General features: G+C 40.5%; 2 protein-coding genes across 3 annotated transcripts; both read left to right on the top strand.

Annotated features, from left to right (window-relative positions):
* The first annotated feature begins 4 nt into the window (after positions 1-4).
* LOC136441834 (galactosylceramide sulfotransferase-like) lies at positions 5-5,855 on the top strand. Of its 2 annotated transcripts, none has more exons than XM_066438349.1 (9): positions 5-264; positions 1,149-1,250; positions 1,435-1,523; positions 1,931-2,087; positions 2,203-2,285; positions 2,825-3,034; positions 3,733-3,869; positions 4,425-4,608; positions 5,048-5,855. In XM_066438349.1, exons 2-9 carry the CDS (start codon positions 1,155-1,157, stop codon positions 5,730-5,732), a joined length of 1,641 nt encoding a protein of 546 aa, XP_066294446.1. In that variant the 5' UTR covers positions 5-264; positions 1,149-1,154; the 3' UTR covers positions 5,733-5,855. The 2 variants fall into 2 exon arrangements, with proteins under 2 accessions (XP_066294446.1, XP_066294447.1); XM_066438350.1 differs by having other exon boundaries at positions 5-269.
* A 750-nt stretch (positions 5,856-6,605) lies between these two features.
* On the top strand, positions 6,606-16,382 carry LOC136441835 (retinal dehydrogenase 2-like). Its single transcript, XM_066438351.1, has 15 exons — positions 6,606-6,736; positions 8,375-8,479; positions 8,880-9,020; positions 9,522-9,651; positions 10,073-10,134; positions 10,523-10,651; positions 11,264-11,377; positions 12,417-12,519; positions 13,156-13,340; positions 13,670-13,727; positions 14,035-14,141; positions 14,663-14,820; positions 15,180-15,254; positions 15,537-15,576; positions 15,708-16,382. The coding sequence occupies exons 1-15, from the start codon at positions 6,680-6,682 to the stop codon at positions 15,735-15,737; spliced, it is 1,494 nt and encodes a 497-aa protein (XP_066294448.1). The 5' UTR covers positions 6,606-6,679; the 3' UTR covers positions 15,738-16,382.
* Positions 16,383-16,527: the final 145 nt, after the last annotated feature.

Below are 16,527 nucleotides of genomic sequence, written 5' to 3'. Positions count from 1 at the left end.
TATAAGTAGTTTTCAGTGTCGTACAAGTAGAAGTTCTACTTTCGAAATTCTGTCGATTCATAACTTATAATACATTTCGATGGCTATGTAGTACAGCGACAGGTAGAAGTATATTTCAAATTTAATGTCGACACTGAAAACTACTTATAAACGACAGCTACATGTTCTTTTGCCCTGACAACTGATAGCCTTCATTTGCATCCTAATGACCAAACCGGTCCGTCCAGTTACATAACCTACAAGGCATTCTGTGACATCTACGAGGTAAGGTAGGCACGTTTTCACAAATTGTCCACAGGTAGACCTTGTGCTTTTAAGCACCAATTTATCTTACCCCTGTAAGAAGCCAGGTGTTTTAAACCGTTCTTTTGATGGTGCCATTATAGTCAGTAGTATTGTTTATAGAACGTAACACGGCAGACTGGTGGGAGGTGTCTCAGGGCGTTGGAAACTGACATGTTCACAAACGACTAACGTGTTTTTGTGTAGCGAGACTGAGACTGTCACAAAGTACCTATATCTGTACGTGTGTCACTTATTCCGTGTTACAGTGCCTGTATTTGTGTGTGTGTGTGTGTGTGTGTGTGACGGTGTGTGTGTGTGTTAGGATTGCCCCCGAGGTGTTTTCAAAAGCTTTGGGGACAAACAATACGGTATACACCTGTAATAAGGAGGGTATAACAAGCCTAAACGTAGCAAGGCACCACATAAATACACGACCTAGAATACAGAATATGACAATACATGTCACAACAAAGGACGACATAACACAACACCAAAGGGCACGTTGGCATTTGGTGCCTGTCACACACAAGCTGGATAACCTAGTAAACGTAAATACATAGTGCACATGTCAGGCGGGATTCAACTGCCAGTGGTTAGACCGGTCCACCTATCCAATTATGTAGCCGCGGCGACTGTTGGAGCAGGAGGACGAGGGCTTCTTTTGCTTACAGTATTTGAAAGGGAATAACTCAAGAAGGGCTTGATTGATGGTCATGATTTTTGGTATGTAGATAGCTTGAGTGATGATTTACATGTATTGTACATGTAACGTTACAACACAGAAACTTCAGGACTTTATATTGCAAGGTGCCATCAGTTTGAAACATTTCTTTTTGGGTTAATGAAAGCTAATTTCGTTACAGGTGATCATGTCGAACCTTCCATGTAAGAAGAAGCTAGGAACAGCATCAACGGGTCTCCTCATCTTTACTGGCGTCTTCCTTATAGTTTTCGTCAACCTTCGAGTAAGAAAACTTTCGCTTTTTGATCAACTTAATCATTTCCTATAGTATAATTCCATTACTTGTGAAGACACATAGATTCTACCTTAGAGGGAAATAATTGTGGGAAGTTGGCATAATTATTTTTGCTTTTCAAAGAAAGAATTAACGACGTCGAAAACTAAAGATCACGACATCTCTTTTACAGATAGGACGACAAAGAACAGCGGCGAGTTTTCCTTCTGAGGACAAAAGTCTTCGCATGGTGGATGAGATACAAGACGACTTAGATGCAAGGTGATGATCACGTTAGATTTTTCCGGTGTGATTATGCCTGGTTTGCCGTATAAGTAACGATCACACGTGTCCCTTTTTTTCACTCCAAGTAATCCACAAAGTACCTTTCCATTGCCCATTTTTTTTATTTCACTGCCTTCCGCCGGTAATACATATACGGCACTGTCGCTTGTCACCATCTTTCAAAACAGATTCCTCGACTCAGATTGTAGCAACTTTGTTTAACAGAATGGATCAACATCTGGATACAACATCTCCCTCTGTGCCATTGTGTAACATTGTTGATGCAGATGTGCCATCAGTATACTATCCCATTGACGATGTGTGCTCTACTCCCAACTGAGTGGACACATTCTAGGTTTCAATCATTTCACAATACCTGCGCCTGTACGATCTATATCCTGTAGAGTCACAGAAGAAAGGACAGAAGATGCTATCATTAGCGATGCCGACAACATACGCTCTGAAAACAAGTACCTCGAGCACAGTGTCACAAATGCACATGGCGGTGCGAGTGGTTCAAACCCACAGTGCAAGATGAAGAAAAGTATTGCATTTCTAAAGGTGAGACAGCTTCTTTATTTCAATTACTTGAATGTATAAAATCAGATTTAACGTTACTTCTCTCAGAATTTGATCAATAGTATTTCAAAACGTCCCGCTTTGCATTTCTGTTCAGGTGCACAAGGCAGGGTCTCACACGACAGCCTGCATTCTGCAGCGGTTCGGCTACGAACACGGACTCAACTTCGTCCTGCCAAAGTGAGGGCTAACTTCACTCTTTCGCTTCAAACCTTCTGTTCTTTACTGCAATTTCTCTCTGTTTGTTTGAATGTTTTAATTGTCTGTATGAAAGATATTTGCGTCACAGCGCCCAACTTTAAAGTTTGGGCAATCCTTTTATTCAGTATTGTTAACAACAATTTTTGTTAATCTCCAAGCAAAACTTTTTCAGATCTGCTTTTTTTTCTGACAATACTCAACCTTTATGCCAGAGGCAAGATCGCATAAAAAACTTTACGACTTTCTACTCAATATCTGTTTGGAGATAGAATCTTTGTAGCCTGGTCACCACTCTACGGGTCAGCTTAGGGGTGTTTAACCGGGCCCAGTCTAATATATAACTCGTTTCTGTCAGCCTATGTTCTTAGCTGTCATAAAGAGTTTCGCCGCCAGGCTCGTAAACCCACCCCGAGCAGGTTAATCTGTATTGGCGGGCGGACACCACTCCCAGTGCCGTTTTGATACTCGGGAGCTCCCGACGTTATGGTTTCCATGCTAGAATCTTTGTTGAATTCCAGGAAATGTCCCAGTGTGAACTTGGGCTTCCCGGAAGGCCTGACGAAGGACAGACTGATGAAGCAGGATGTTGATGAGTACAACCTGCTGGTGCATCACACTGTGTACGACAGGGTCAAGTTTCACCAGCTCATGGCGCCGGGTACACAGTACGTCGCCATCCTCAGGGAACCGCTCAGCCATCTCAAGTCGTGTTTCTTCTACTTCAGCATGTATGTCTCAGATGGTAGTTTGTTATCTCAAAACGTAGAAATGCAAAATAACGACATAAAATGCAAACATTTGACGGATATGTACCCACTATATAGAGTTTATCCTTCCTGTCCATTGCAGGTCAACCAATGATAGCGTGGCAATTAGCGGTTCGACCAATGACAGAGTGGGTACTCTCCAAGCAGAGGTTGGTGGGGAAGATTGTGACCTTTTTATCCAATGCCCCGTTTTTTTATCGGCTCTCCCCACCATTTGTATTACTGGTCTATTGCTGTTTGTGCGGAAAGCCGACAAAAAGTGGCCTAGAATGAAAAGGTCGCAATCTTCCCCACCAACCTCTGCTTGGAGAGTATCCACTCTGTAATTGCCACGCTATCATTGGTTAACCTGTAATGGACAGGAAGGATAAACTCTTTAGAACACATTTTGGGCATTGGTGTTCAATCCATCTGATTTGATGCAACTTGATAATTTATCTTATTTATTTTTGTTTTATTTACTTATCTTTATTCTATTAATTTATCGCATTTTGCTTCATTGAATTCTATTTCATTTGATTTAATTCCATTTATTTGTTTTTTCAAATCATTCAATTATTTTCTCAGTCTCATTAACTGATGTCTTTAATCGTTAACTGTCCATACCATTGTCCGATCATATCAATACATTGTGAATATGTTATTTTGATATCATTCAGGGACAGAAAGACGGGCTTAGCGGCCGAGAAAAACCCGCTGGGCAGGTATCTGGACAACCCCTGGCGTTATGAAGGTTCGGCAAAGGCGAAGAAGAAACAGGCGTCCATGACCAAGAACCTTCAGTCCTATGTCTTAGGTGGGATTTGATTTACCCTTAAATAGCCAAGCAAGTGAATTCCAAAGTATAGTTGATAGTACAGTATCAATGGGAGCATTACCAGTCGATGCAACATTTTTCTCAAGAAATCTGCCATTGCTTTCCAAGCTGAAGAGAAACTTGCAATTAAAAGGGATACATTTCAAGGAAACATCTTGTATGTAAAAACTAGTTCTTAAAACTCAGCATTTCATTGTCTCAGATGTGTATATTTATATCCTGTCTGGCAGCCTAGCTAACTGGAAACATATTGATATGTTATATCGGTGTAAATATAAATACTAAATCGATTTTTCTTAGAGTAGTATTTTCTGATATTGTCGTGAACCAAGCCTGTTATCGCTGATGAAGGTTAGACATACAGGTAATGAGATACGCCCAAAATAGTTACTCAAGCAACTGGATATTCTTTTTACTCCCACCACTGAAAATTCACAATTTTATCCAGTTGCTTGAGTAACTATTTTTGGCAAGCCTGTTATCCCCATTTTTCCTCGTTATCTAACAGTTATGTCCACAATGTGTTTCCTTTAGGTTGGAAGGATCGCTTCAACCAAGACAGAGAAGAAGTGAGGAAGTTCATCTCCCAGCTCGACAGTGACTTCTCACTGGTCCTCATCCTGGAGTACTTCGACGCGTCGCTAGTCTTACTCAGACGCCTGATGTGCTGGTCGTTCTACAACATCCTGTATGACAGGCAGCCCAGGAATGAACAAAAGTGAGGGGGAAACACCATTGTGATATACAATACTGCTAGCCTGCCATGTCTGATGCAGTTATCTATAAAAGCACTCTACTGGGTTTGTAAGAAAGTGGTTAATCTTCATATGCCTGTATTGTGGCAAAAATGTAAACCGGTCAAATCATTTTCATGTTAGTTGCATAACACTTTTCTGGTAGCAAGATAGGGAGCATTACGACGAAAAACGCAGCTCGACTCCAGCGAATTCAGCTACTAGCTGTTTTGGACTGCAAAGTCGAGCTCTCGGCGAAGAAAGATTTCCCTTTACGTAATAGGGTGTACGGTTTAGATACAAACAGGCTAATTTTCTTATAAGTGGATTTCAGAGGCGTGTATCCATTTCAAAGCACATCTGTTCTGATTTCTATCAAAGAACTGGTCCATTGTTGTTGATATTCATCTGTTGTGTTTTCAGATACCGTAAACTAGAGTCAGTCTACACCGAGCAACAACTCCAGAACCACCGCAACTCTAGCTGGGTCGACTATCAACTGTACCAACACTTCAACACAAGTCTGTGGAGTAAGATACAGGCAGCAGGGCCGGACTTTCAAGACGAGCTGGAAGCTTTTCAACAGTTAAACGACGACGTCAACAGTTACTGTGCAGGACGACCCACGGAGAAGAAAACTTTTCCGGCATCCAAGTGGAACGAAGCGGTAGAAATCAAACCCGAGTTCTGCCAAGATTTGAAAAAGGAGCGCGTGCAATGGGATAACAAAATCTGCCAACGCGCAGGCGCGTATGGAGAGGACAAAATGGACAAAAAGGAAGCAAGATTCGTGAACTTAAAGAAGGCAACTTCGTCTACCAACTTAAAGAAGGCAACTTCGTCTACCGACTTAAAGAAGGCAAACTCGTCTACCAACTTAAAGGATGCAAAGTCGTCTCAGACCACGGGAACGAAAACGAAGACGGCGCTATTGAGTAAGACTGAAATTGATAAATTCATGGGAGAAGTGAAGAAACATTTTCCTGGAGTGGATCTTATTGCCGCGATAAAGAAGAGTGGCTTTCCTGCAGCTGATATGATCCCGGCAATAAAACAGGGAAAATACACGGTAGACGAAATCGTGCAAAAGTTGGAAATTATTATATAAAATGGAAGTGAGAGACAGTGGCCGAAAGATTCATCATTATCAAAGAAATACGCACTTCGTTTTCCTCTTTTTGGTTTGTTGATAAATAGTTTGTGTGTGAATAAATAAATAGTTTCTATTACAAAAACATGTATATGGTTCACGTGGCTTTGATTTAATCTCCAAGCAGACCCAACGGTTGCAAAGACCGTATCCAACTGGCAGAAGGAGTTTTTATTGCAACCCGGCGGTGCCTAACAACTTCTCTGGCTGACTGGAGCTTCTCTGGCTAGCTTGTACGATTTTGGCACCGTGGAGATCTGCTTGGAGATTAGCTTTGATTGTCTGTAAATACCCTGTACCGATCCAAGAGCATTTTGTGAAAAAATATCGTATCAAAGACCATACTTACCCCAACAGGATTACCCGTGCACGTCTTTACATGCCCATCACTGACTCCCACCATTGGGACATTATAGAGATCGTTAGAGAGATCTTTATTGACACAACAAAAGCACAGCGACTTTCGTAAGGTCTACTACATACATACATACAAACGAATAAGTGCATACAAATGAGTTTGATTACACACAATCATATGGGATAGAGCAACATATCGTAATATCACATGTCATATACTTATACATTGCTTATATAGTGTTCTCGCTCCCACCCCCACTCCCACATCGTATTTGTTATCACAAGAAAACAATTGCGTCATATACGTAGCCTATACCAGGGTCCAGTGGCGGCTGGAAAGAGTAGAAATTGGCATAAAACATGCCAGAGGAGTAAGCCGTACATTTTATGTGACATTCTTACAGAAAAGTTCAGCTCAGTAAATCGTTACGATTCAGCCTCCCCAAACATCTGCTTGAAAATTACGGTCAGTGACCTTTTGACACGCCAGCTGCGGACTCTGACCCCGCCCTCGACACGCCCCTTTTTCTGCTCAACAGGCTGCAAAGATGGCTGCTCCGTACCTCCCCTCTCCGAACCCCAACCCAGAGATCAAGTTCACAAAGGTATGTACGGACATGTCACATCGTGTGTAGCTGCCATACTCTACCATCATAGCTTGGACTATCTTTACTTGTCCTCAATACGACCAACACTCTTTCTTTAACTACTACATAGTTTACGTTTTGTATGTAGCTGGGAAGTCACGAACACTGTGAGTCAGGCGACCCAATTTGTAGGCACCATGCCAGGACTTGCATATTTTTTGCATTGACACTGCACAATACTACTATTGTTAAGACTGCGTAACCGTTCACTTGTCTGATCTGCCATCAGCAAACGCGATTGTTATGAAACTACGCTTTGCTAGATCGTACTCGAGTCTCTATGTTCAAGAGTTCTGCTAAGTGCATTACCAGCCCAGGTGTCGTGAAAAGAGGTTGAAGTACATGGCCGCAGGGCAAAGAGTGACTGATTAATTCTGGTGTTGTGCGTGCTCAGAATGCCATGCACAAAAAATCACCCTTTTTTCACTGATTTCACGCCGTTGTTTTTGCACCACATGACGGCCTGTGAATATTTTTGTAAAATAAAAGTCGATGAAATCAAAGATTGTACTACGTTTGTAGTCTACTTAGATTTCACGGCCTTTTCAACAGGCAAATGCCATCCTAAGTGAATTAATCTTGACACAAAGCCATTATGTGTGGTTGGCTGATCAGAACACAAACAACCAACTGTGTTTTCTTCCTATCGGAAAATCATACTGCGGATTGAACAGAAGTATTTTTGCTGGGGCCGTGTCGGCCCTCCCACGGTGACTAAGGGAAAGTAGTCGCTACATGCACGGTATGCTCAGAGTATACAAACATTCACATGATTCAGCTACAGAGTCCAAAGGTCAGCTTTGCTCGATCTAACAGCTGTGACCGACATTTGGCCTAGCCTGTAGTTACACAAGCTCTCGCTCGGCCGGAGGTTACTGACCCCTACCCAATTACAGGACCGGCTGGCCACTAGGAGCGCGATTCGTCAGGCTAACATCAGGCCCTGTCTACGGTAAACCCAAATTTAAACTACCGCGGTTGGATCAAAAGTAGCAGATGACATTTCGTTCTATGACGTTAACGTCACGTAGCTTGTTGATAATGCTGTAGTATGTGCCAAGCGATACCTACCGATGCAAACACAAACTGCAGTAGCACAATGGTTTCTCTAGATCCCCTGGTCATGGTACTCGGCCGTCAGTACGGACGCGAAGAACTAGAACAAAACGGTATTTTTGATGCAAGTCCTCTGATGGTAATAAAGAGCGTTAGAGTGGCTAAATCAATGAACACTCACCACAGACAATCAACTGAAATCGTTTCAGCACCAGGGACAGTACTGTTCAGTCATATAGCTGTGTAAAACTGTTGCATTTCTTAACATATGAGGAGCAACAAATTTGTCTTTTTATAACTCTATAATAACATTCTAAGAGCCTCCTTATCATATTGTTGCTACTGTATTTTTTATTCATTGTGATTGTGTATATTTGGGCCACTCCCCACTTCACTCGAAGCTACCTGCTTTTGGGGCAAATACTAAACACAGATAGCACAGAAACGTCATCACTTCATCTCAACACAGAACCTATGAACATCAGCCATATTTTCAAAACTTTGAACTATATGTAACAGTGTTATGTTTACTTTGTTCAGCTGTTCATCAACAATGAGTTTGTGAACGCGGAGAGTGGGAAAACCTTCCCCACCATCAACCCAGCTACAGGGGAGAAGATCTGTGATGTGCAGGAGGCTCAGAAGGTATGGGGTTAAGCCCAGGGGGAAATAACCTGGTCAGAAGTCTCTATGGGTCAGCTTAGGGGTGTTTTACCGTACCAGTCTGCTATGCGTTGGCATGTTTCTGTCAGCCTGTCTTCTTAGCTGGCATGTCGAGTTATCGCCCCCTCTTCGGGAGCGAACTAATTAAGCCAAGCCCATAACCGGATGGGACATAACGCCACTCTGAGCCCTCTCATTGAAAAGAGTAGGGGTCCATCCCGGTGTGAGTGGATCAAACCTCACAGTCTGGTCTTACGTATCTTGAACTTGCTGTATAAAACTGGTGAGTTACACCTGAAGGCGGTTTACCAGTTATACAAAATAAACAATAATTAGTGAACAAACAAAAACAAACAAACAAACAAAATGTTCTGTTTTGCAGGCTGATGTTGACAAGGCTGTCGCTGCAGCAAGGGCTGCGTTTAAGCTGGGCACGCCATGGCGGAACCTGGACGCCTCTCAGCGCGGGAGACTCCTGTACAAACTGGCTGATCTGATGGAGAGGGACAAGGACTACCTCGCGGTTAGAATCCATTCTAACTTTTCCACCATGTTTATACTGAGATTATTACCAAATGTGACAGCCAAAATCATCAGTTCATTAAATCTCGTATCTGCGATTAGTAGATAAGATCAATAAGAAACCCATAATTGTGTGTGAGATTCAACCATGGATCCAAAACTGGTAAGAAATTTTCAGCTGTACAGCTAAAACATTGACAGTTGAAGCCATTTTACAAGGACTTTTAGCTACCATTCTCCTATGCACAGTTATGTTCTGCGTAGGAGAATGTTTGTTACCAACACAAACAGAAATTAAACAAATAAACACTAGTTTTTTTTCTTGATAACTCTCAGAAATGTAGTGGTGTAATATAACATCATATATGCATAAGACTTTTGAGTATCATAATTTCCTTATTCCACCTTGCATATTCAACATGTCTTTGCTATAATGTCTAAGAAAAATCGAAGGGAAATGGTACCTCATTAACAAATACAAACAACCAATGAACGCTTACAGAACTTGGAGACCCTAGACAACGGGAAGCCCCTGTTTGAGTCCTACTATGTGGATGTGCTGGAGCCCATTAAGATCGTCAGGTACTTCGCTGGGTGGTGTGACAAGATCACTGGGAAGACCATCCCTGTTGGTTAGTAATACTTCCGCTTTTTGATTGTCATAACATTAGATATCAAAGAAATACAGTAAAATTTTGATGATGTTTTTTATAAAATGTAGCAAAAAATGTGTTTACTTTTAAAATACCATGTAGTACAAGGCATACAGTAACTACAGCAGAAGCCGTACATGTACATGACTATACAGTTACTGTAGTACTAGTAGTATGTTCAGCATATGTACATGTATATGCTTAGTTAAATGTACCTTATCACAGACTATTGTGGAAATGTTATTTGAAGTTCTATTTTAGATGATCATAAATAGTTTTCAAGATCATGTTTACTGAAATTTTAACTTTCATGTCCCAGTAAATCAGTCCAAGACACCTTCCTCCCTTTCATCATAACGAGATGTTTAAAACTCAGTCATTTTGTGTTCTTCACTACCAGATGGCCCTCACTTCACCTACACTCGCCATGAGCCTGTGGGTGTGTGTGGACAGATCATCCCAGTAAGTACTGTAATAACACAACACAACACAACACAGGATATGGCTTCTATTAATAATAGCATTTTAAGCTTTTTATCAATGCTTTACCTGGATCATAAAATTCTACCCCAACCTACACAAGACATGTAAATGTTTTGACACAAAATGTAATGTATGTTTACATTTCTGTCTGACAAGATGACAAAGTTGTGAAGACCTCCTTTTGTGCATGCACACTTATCAAAACTGATTGTTGAACAGTTTCATCACGTTGGTAATTATTAGATAGATATACCGAAAGAGTTCTTTCCACACATACAACAGAAAACTACCTGCTGATATTTTGGTAGTCCACTGATAATAATAAAAGTACTTGATGTATCAATCAATGAACGTCCTGTTGTTTCAGTGGAACTTTCCCATCAACATGGTGGTGTGGAAGATCGCCCCTGCCCTGGCCTGTGGGAACACCTGTGTCCTGAAGCCGGCTGAACAGACACCGCTCACCGCACTCTACCTGGCCGCACTGATCAAGGAGGTCTGGTCACCTTTTGGTTTCATAGTTTGTGACTCCATGGATTGTCAAATTTGTATGTTTGCCAGGTGCTTGGAGAGATGAGATTTCTTTCTAAAGGGCAGATTTGATACTTATTTGTCCACATGTGTTTGACATTACACTGGAGAGGGTAGTAAGCTAAAAATCTATTGCTTTTGCAATGTAAAAAATTGTATGATTATAGACACAATGAAAAGGTGGATATTTACTATAGAAAGTCATTGGTAGAATATGAATCTGGTGGGGATGCTTGCTTTGAAAGTTTATGATATGTTGATATATTTTATTCTTTTAAATAAACCATTGTTACTAATATTAGTCACATGCAGGGTCTCCGGTTGTCAAGGTCTGATTATAAAGTCTACTTCTGCTATCATTGGGTTAAAGTACATGCCAAAAGAACTGTAAGGCAATACGTTATGTACATGTTGATTACAAAGTCTACTTCTGCTATCATTGGGTTAAAGTACATGCCAAAAGAACTGTAAGGCAATACGTTATGTACATGTTGATTACAAAGTCTACTTCTGCTATCATTGGGTTAAAGTACATGCCAAAAGGCATATAACAAATGTTATGTACATGCTGGTGTAGGCTGGGTTCCCCCCTGGTGTTGTGAACGTCCTGGCGGGGTACGGGCCGACCTGCGGCGCTCACATCGTGGAGCATCTGGACGTGGACAAGGTCGCTTTCACCGGCTCAACCGAGGTACGCTTGGATTCTTAATGTGGAGAGAAGCACTCATTTGCTTTTCCCTCTTTAACCTTCAGCCCACAAAAGTAGCTAATTGGGACCCCATTCTCTATTGGCTACAGTGTTAGCTAGGCAGCAGGGAGGTTAAACTTGAAATATTCTGGGGAAAACAATTCTGTTTTGTGAGGTTGAAATTGACATTTGCTTCCCCATATTAGCACATCTGCATCATTATTTCAGACTTTGGACGTGTAAAAATAGCACAGAAGCAAGCCACAAAAGGAATATTCTATTTATTGGGTCCCCCCAAAATCAGCCCAGAATCCAGCCGTAACCGTTTTCTGTCGACAATTTTCGGTAACTTCCGGCTGCGTGATGTCACAATGCCCAAGGACATTGAGCCATGACCATGTGATTATTTCTTGGGATGCATTCGGGACTTTTCGGTCAGAATCGTGCATGTTCGGAAGATTTGAAATGATGGCTGGCCTCCAAGTGCTCAGATTTTTAATGAGTTTCCACCACACATCGACATCACATTTTTGCTCCATGATGGTCGATATGTGATGGTAAAGTGTCATCTAAACTTACTATGGTTAGAAATCAGAAAAAAGTTGATTTTGAATGTAACTTTCAGCGCCCTAGTATTGCTTAGGTTGCCTTTAGATTATTAAGATAAAAAAAAGCAAATCAAGACAGCACCTTGTATTTGCAATTGTTTTAGAAGAATCATTTATATTAGGAAATGGAAATTGTTTAGGTATCTCTGCTGATACAATGTAGCTGAAATGTTTGTAAACAGTGATGGTTTCTTGTTTGTTGTTGGGTCCGGTTTGGAAAAGGCACTATATATAAAAACTGATGTATAATGTCCATGCAATAGAGTTGATTTTCAACGTTAGGTGATTCATATTTCTTTAATCTTAAAGTGCCTCACACTTCACAAGTTGTAACTGCTTGTAAAATTAAACATAACTAAATCATGATCATTACTTAAAGAGATAATTTTGAATTTTCCACCAATGTTGTTCTAACTGTCACCATTATCCTACAGATTGGTAAGATCATCCAGGCAGCAGCTGGTAACAGTAACCTGAAGCGAGTGTCTCTAGAACTGGGCGGGAAAAGTCCTAACATCATCTTTGCTGATGCTGACAGTGAGTAGCGTTTTCGATCACACAGTTTACTCACAATCAGAATATAAAAGAGTGGACAGGACTTAAGCTTATCAGAAGCAGTGAGAGCAGCAGAGGATAGAGTGAGGTGGTGGAGGATCTACTAGTATTCATGGTGTCTCAACGACCCAAAAAGAGGTCAAGGGTTAGGTGAGGTGAGAATATAAATGCAACTTTCATTAAATCTCTTTCATGAACAATTGAAAATGATTTGATAAGTTGAACTTGCATTGGTTATGACTATTGTAGTGCTAATGTCAACTCTCCTTTAATGGCAAATCTGAGAGAAAAGGCGTTTAAATTATGATTCTGTTGCTGTGGCACTCTGATGCTAGAGTCCATCCCAAGTCATTGCAATGTTTTTTGCTAACATCTGTAATATTTTCAAATCATTGTCAAACAATTGTAAATTGTTCTGAAGTCATAAACATTTCAAAAGGAAGTAAATATGGGGTAACCATGCATGTTTTAGGAATTGTTCTGATAATTTGCAAACCTTTCTAAAGTGGTCATCAGAAGAAATAATTTTTCAGCATAAATTTCAAATATAGATTGGGATGTTTCGAATTGTCCATAGGTACCGTATGTATATTTTAAAATCTTTGTCATCTTCTACAGTGGACCATGCTGTTGAGGAGGCCCATCAGGCCCTGTTCTTTAACATGGGTCAGTGCTGCTGCGCCGGGTCCCGTACCTTTGTGGAGGAATCTGTCTACGACGAGTTTGTCAAGCGCAGCGTGGAGCGTGCCAAGAAGCGTACGGTCGGGAACCCGTTCGACCCTAAGAACGAGCAGGGCCCACAGGTGAACCACTTTGTTTTGTTTTGCAGTGATTGAAAATGTTACATTTGTTGGTATGTAGTATTTTCATACTGACATTAACATTTAGCACACTGAAGTAGCCGTTTGGCACCCCATTCTCTATTGGTTACAGAGTTAGGTAGCAGGGAGAAGGTTAATCAGACCCAGGACATTCCTTGATCAGACTCAAAAGTCACAGGGCTTTTTGTTGTTTTTGGTCACCTATGGTTGAGCTCAAGCACTGATTTACTACTTTAGAAAACATTGTGGAGTATTCTTTTGTCATCAAACTGGACGACTCTAAAGTCTTTTTATTTTTTTTGTGACAATAGGTTGATGATGAACAGTTCCAGAAGATTCTTGGTCTGATTGAGGCAGGAAAAACCCAAGGTTAGTTACAAATTTACAGATAGCATCAAGTATATGTTATCATTTAATTAAAAGAAACACTTAAGATTAAGAGTGACAAAAGGTTTCTGCATACAAAATGTATCAATCTTTTATTGTAAACCTAAGTTAACTTTGTTCCAATACAGATTTAAGCAATAAGGGACCATGATAGCTAAGTGATCTTTATGCAGAGGTGGTCACTAGTACAGGTTTAACAGTACAATGTAGTTTTATCACAATGTGACCTCTATCTTGAGAGATGTATACCATTGCATGTCAAACCTGAATATTTACTTTCCTCTACCAGGTGCCAAACTGCAGTGTGGCGGGGCTCGCCATGGCGACAAGGGTTACTTCATCGAGCCAACCGTGTTCTCAGATGTGGGAGATGACATGACCATCGCCAAGGAAGAGGTACAGGAACTACTGACAGACAGTATTGTCAAAGGCAACCAAACAATATCATATTTGATTATTAGATTAAGGCAAATTAAAGCAGTCTTCCTCGACTGAGGTGAAGCATGATGCTCTTTCAAGTAGCTTGGAGAAGTGAAATCAAAGAACATTGGACCGTGTAAAGAATACCTACTCTTCTCGATAAGTGTGTTGGGTTGTTTTCAATGCAGAGGTTAGAAACCTAAGTCTAACACCTGAAGCTCCCCAATACACAGGGCCACTGGCTTTATGTCCCTTAACATTGCAGTCAAAAACTTTTAGTACTGAAGCTTTAAAAAAATTTCACAATATATTTCAAAATACATGTACGACAACCATAGCTGCATTAACTGTGTCAACTCAATCTTTGGACTTGTGGTGAAGAAGATAAGGTATAAGCCACAATTCTGACTACATGTACGTGTACATTGTATTCATGGCAAAGTCATGAATTGAGTAACTGTCATTTGGTGTATTCATGGAATATCTTCTTGCTTTAGATTTTTGGTCCTGTCCAGAGTATCTTCAAGTTCAAGAACATTGAGGAGGTGATTGAACGTGCCAACAACACGACCTACGGACTGGCTGCCGCTGTCTTCACCAAGGACATCAACAAGGCACTGACCATCGCTAACTCTGTCAAGGCTGGGACAGTCTGGTGAGTGTGGTTACCCATGGTTAGTCAGTGCTAATCACCAAGCAGATGTTGGGATAGACAATTTTCTGGCCTGCTACATCCGTTTCTTTCCGACAGGCAGTCCTCCATTCATTAGGATGGCTGCATGTTGAAAAATCCAGAAAACAGTTTGATTTTCCATCCCACCATTTACAATAAAACTCTTAGATGTTTTGTTCAAAACGATCCTGGCATATAGTTTCAGGTACAATCTAAACACATTGAAAATCACCAAAATTTCAAGGTTTAAAAATAGAGATCTCATGCTTTAGCTGAGGAAGAAATAGAAGTCATCAATCTTCCCATAAAGATTTTGTGACTTTTATGTTTTTCCATCCCAGGGTGAACTGCTACAATGCCATAACCCCCCAGACTCCATTTGGAGGCTTCAAGCAGTCTGGAAACGGTCGTGAACTGTATGTATTAAATCATAAGTCTGATATCTTTCACTGTTTTAACCTATCATTCTGGCCTTGAATATCTCAATTGCAACTGGTTACTATTTTTTTATGACAGAAAGGTAAATGCAAATGTTTTCTCAGTTACAGCACTTATTATGGAATCTAATTACCATACTAATGCACAGTAGTTTTAAAACTTTCAAGTGGAAGTGCCAGAGAAGGATATTTTCTTCTACTACAGTCTGTAATCACTATTGGTAATCACTTCTCATATGAGAAACCTCTGTTTTCCTTCAGGGGTGAATATGCTCTTGAGGAGTATTGCGAGGTCAAGACGGTAAGTGTGCCTTCTTGTAACTCTTTTGTTCCCTGCTTTTGAAGATAACAATGTGCTAATTATTTTTGTAAAGGCATTGTATAGGGATCCCCCAGATCAAGACAATTCAACATGATTGTTTGCTGTCACAGGTTACCATCAAGCTCCCGACGAAGATGTAAGTCACACAATCCAAGACGAGATCAACAACGGACTTCACCAGGATTTCAGTTTCACAGAGAGTAAACATTCTTCCAAAATTGCGCATTCCAGTTTCCTTGCAATGATATTTGGAACCTTTAGATTGACTGCTTGCAAATGCACGATTTTGGACTTTGTGTGATGTTGGTTTACTAAGAAAGCTCTAATCCAAAAGGAGAAATATACTAAGAGTACATACTTATCATACATGCACTTGCAAAGAGATCAAATTTTACATGCTGGTATATGTATGTAAAAGCTTTTGTGCTTAGTATGAAAATAACCTGCTTTGTACCTGCATTTTAGTAGCTGTTACCAGTAGATGCACTTAAATGTTGGCAAAGGGGAAATTATGAGGTATGTCTATGCACTTCAGAAAATTAATTCTCGCATGCAAACTTCTACACTGTGCCAAACGGAATTATTCATATTTTCCAAAAGTGCCTTATCACTGCTGTAAATCATCAGGCTTAAGCCTTGACTTAGAAAACAGCATACAGATGTACTTGTCTTTGATAGAATAAAGATAAATCTATCATATTTCTTATCAACTAAAAGTCTAGTGCTCTTGTTGCAACTTATTCATTGTGCAATGCCCATGATGTATAAAATTTGCTTTTATGCCATCCTATGTGACTAAATCTTTGGGTTGTCTTTTTTATCATGGTTGATATGATCTCTACTAGATAGCAAGTCCTTGAAAATACTAGTAACAAAAAGTGAAGTGAGTTATTTTTCTGCTACATTTTTGTACTTCTATCCAATGAAGTA

This window comes from Branchiostoma lanceolatum, chromosome 9, assembly GCF_035083965.1.
Source record: "Branchiostoma lanceolatum isolate klBraLanc5 chromosome 9, klBraLanc5.hap2, whole genome shotgun sequence".
Classification (NCBI taxonomy): domain Eukaryota; kingdom Metazoa; phylum Chordata; class Leptocardii; order Amphioxiformes; family Branchiostomatidae; genus Branchiostoma; species Branchiostoma lanceolatum.
The sequence above is the reverse complement of the archived record's forward strand: the minus strand, read 5'-3'. Positions and strand labels throughout refer to the sequence as shown.

Excerpts from the sequence above, each read along its gene's own strand:
- LOC136441834 (XM_066438349.1), top strand. The coding sequence starts at position 1,155 with ATGTCGAACCTTCCATGTAAGAAGAAGCTAGGAACAGCATCAACGGGT. Across the intron at positions 2,286-2,824 it reads CTCAACTTCGTCCTGCCAAA|GAAATGTCCCAGTGTGAACT; the intron begins GTGAGGGCTAAC and ends GTTGAATTCCAG. Across the intron at positions 3,870-4,424 it reads CCTTCAGTCCTATGTCTTAG|GTTGGAAGGATCGCTTCAAC; the intron begins GTGGGATTTGAT and ends TGTTTCCTTTAG.
- LOC136441835 (XM_066438351.1), top strand. The coding sequence starts at position 6,680 with ATGGCTGCTCCGTACCTCCCCTCTCCGAACCCCAACCCAGAGATCAAG. Across the intron at positions 9,652-10,072 it reads TGGGAAGACCATCCCTGTTG|ATGGCCCTCACTTCACCTAC; the intron begins GTTAGTAATACT and ends CTTCACTACCAG. Across the intron at positions 13,728-14,034 it reads TGAGGCAGGAAAAACCCAAG|GTGCCAAACTGCAGTGTGGC; the intron begins GTTAGTTACAAA and ends TTCCTCTACCAG.